The sequence below is a fragment of the Martes martes genome, assembly GCF_963455335.1.
Source record: "Martes martes genome assembly, chromosome: 13".
NCBI lineage: Eukaryota > Metazoa > Chordata > Mammalia > Carnivora > Mustelidae > Martes > Martes martes.
The window spans coordinates 56,071,708-56,074,528 of NC_137901.1; the positions used below are offsets into that span (position 1 = coordinate 56,071,708).

At 54.9% G+C, this 2,821-nt stretch overlaps 1 protein-coding gene across 1 annotated transcript; it reads left to right on the forward strand.

Moving 5' to 3' along the window:
- Positions 1-919: 919 nt before the first annotated feature.
- Positions 920-2,510, forward strand: LRRC30 (leucine rich repeat containing 30; the record flags this gene model as incomplete). Its single annotated transcript, XM_080821835.1, has 1 exon — positions 920-2,510. The coding sequence occupies one exon, from the start codon at positions 920-922 to the stop codon at positions 1,823-1,825; it is 906 nt and encodes a 301-aa protein (XP_080677961.1). The 3' UTR covers positions 1,826-2,510.
- Between the last annotated feature and the right edge of the window lie 311 nt (positions 2,511-2,821).

Consider the following 2,821-nt stretch of genomic DNA (forward strand, 5'->3'; position numbering starts at 1 on the left):
AAAGAGTGTGTTGAAGGAGGGAGGGGGGAGAGAGACATTGATTGGTTGATGTGTTCCAGGGAGGGGATCTACGCTGCTCTTCAAGGACAGTGGGCACCCTGTGCTAACCTTACTAAGGCGGCCACTCGAACATGTAAAGCGTGCCTTGCTCCATCCAGAAGCCCAGAGTGAAACAGAGGACCGCAGAGCATCTCTGGTTGGAATGAGCATGGCGGGGTCTGGGCCCCTTCATCCTCTCCTCACTGAGTCACCTGTGACAAGCACCGTGCAGAAACCTTAACCCTGGGGGGAGGACTGCAGGTGTCCAGACTCCTCCCATGACTTTTTCACAACTGTGCAACTCATCAAAGTTTGAAAACAGGTGTGCGCCATATCATCTGACCATCGCGGCTTTGGAAACAGAGCTCTGTCACTAGCGTTCATGAAGCTCACGGTCACTCTGAAGGGGTCTGGATGAGTTCCCGCGGCCATGCACACAGTCTGGCCCTTGCATGGTTGGCTTTCTTTCTCCACTTTGCTGCGTTTTGGGGATGGGCTGCTTTATCACCTGCTCAGCTCCAATACCCAAGAAAAGCTGAGAAGCCTAAGTTAGGTGCAGCCTCCCCGTGACCTCTTTGCACACACACCAGGCCAATAAAACTGGGGCCGAATGACAGTGACAGCTGCCTTGTGGCATTCAGAGGGACTCGAGCGGTTCAGTTCCGCAGTCTCAGGGACGAGTGTATCATTACAGTCCGGCTGTTCTGAGAGAGGCCACCTAAACCCACCCTCGGGGCTGGACCACAGCGGGGCGGCTCGGGCCTCTGCAAGGCCCCGCTGAGACTCCTCCGTGAGCTCCCTGCCGGCAACAGCTCAGCTTTCGGCAGCTGGGGACCCCCTCCCAGCCTCTCCAGAGGCCAGTGAGTGGAAAGGAAGGAAGATGGGAGCCAAGCAGTCAAGTACTCGCTGCAGGGACAAGGGCCCCAGGGGGATGGTCCTGCTCCGCGGGAGGCAGCCCTTCTCCCCGTGGGACGACAGTCTGCTCTCGGGAAAGGACCCCCGGGCTCTGCTGAAGCGGGGCATGCGCCACGTCAGCTTCAGCCTGGTCACCAAGGGCATGACGGACGTCCCCGACTTTCTGTGGAGCTTGTCTGAGGTCCAGAAGCTCAATCTGTCTCACAACCAGCTCAGGGCTCTCCCGCCCGACGTGGGGAAGCTGAGCCGGCTGGTGGTCCTGAACCTCTGCGGGAACCGCCTGCGGAGCCTGCCCCGGGAAATCAGCCTCCTCAAGAGCCTCAAGGTCCTGTTCGTGAACATGAACTGCCTGACCGAGCTGCCCGCCGAGCTGAGTGCTTGCAGAAGCCTGGAGGTCCTGAGCTTGTCCCACAACTGCCTCTCCCAGCTTCCCGCCAGCTTCGCCGACCTCTCCAGGCTGCGAAAGCTAAACCTGAGCAACAACTACTTTGCTCACATCCCGGTCTGCGTGTTTGCGCTGAAGGAGCTGGATTTCCTGCACGTGGGCTCTAATCGCCTGGAAAACATCGCCGAGAGCATTCAGTGTCTGGCCAGTCTGCAGATCTTCATCGCCGAGAGCAATAACATCCACTCCTTCCCGCGGTCGCTCTGCCTGCTCACCAGCCTGGAGCTGCTGAACTTGAACAACAATGACATCCAGACCCTCCCGGACGAGCTCTACCTGCTGTGGAGACTGGGGCGGATTGCTTGGAATCCCATGGACAAAGGGCTCCACATTTCCCATAACCCGTTATCCAAGCCTCTGCTGGAGCTGGTGGAGGGGGGCCTGGAGATGCTCTTCAGTTACCTGAAGGACAAAAAGCACAACTGACTGGGCCCCAGAGGCATGGCCCGGTGCCAGCTCATGGACACCTGTCCGCTGGGTACTGCTCTGGTCTCAGCTTTCTGCTCTAACCGTTCATGTTGGTCAGTGCTTGCATTCAGATTTGCCGAATGGTATGGAACCCTCATTCTATGGAGGTGTTTGCTTTGACCTCTGTGTGTGCCTAAGAAGCCCCCTGATGTGATGTTCATCTCATCCCAAACATAAATGGAAACAGGTCTTCGGTTTTCTCCGAAGAGAAACCATTCTGATTCTTCCGACGCGCCGCGGGATTCAGCCCTTGGAAGAGTAGGCAGCAGGTCTGATCAATGGAACTCAGAAGTCAGGTATTTGCTAAGGATGTGCTGTGGGCCAAGTATGGTATGAGACACTGACACCATCTGGTTTCAACCCTTGAACTGGCAGGCGGCCGTCAGAGAGCTGCAGTGAGATGTGCTCCTACGTCAGCCTCGATCAGACATTACTGGGGACCAAAGAGCAAGCTGGAGGACTGCTCTGCTGGCGATGACCAGGTCAGGCAGAGCTTCCCCACCCCGAGTTCTGGGGGAAACAATCATAAGAAATCTGTCTCTAAAATGACTGTAGAGTAACACTCCAGCTGCTTATGCTTACGTCTGCTGGTGAGTGACAGGAATAGCATGATGGCTTTCGGATAATAAATACAAACTGTTTTTAATGCACAGTTCCAACCTTCTTTTCCTATCCTCGGGTACCCACTGTCATATCCCTGAGCTTTTCCACAGACACCAGCCGATGGTTAAATCAGCCAATTCTATTTTCTTTTCTCCCTTACTAGATTCACCCTCTCAGGGGGGAGGCTAATAATTGGGGGAGAAAATGGCCAAATGGCAGGAAGGAGGAGGTAAGGCACAGGCAAGTCACACACAAAAAAGTAATTACCCTTTTCACATTCAACGGAGGGTAATATTTGCCACTTCACTTTTGCATGTGGACATCTAAAAAATGAGTTTGGCGACATTTAAA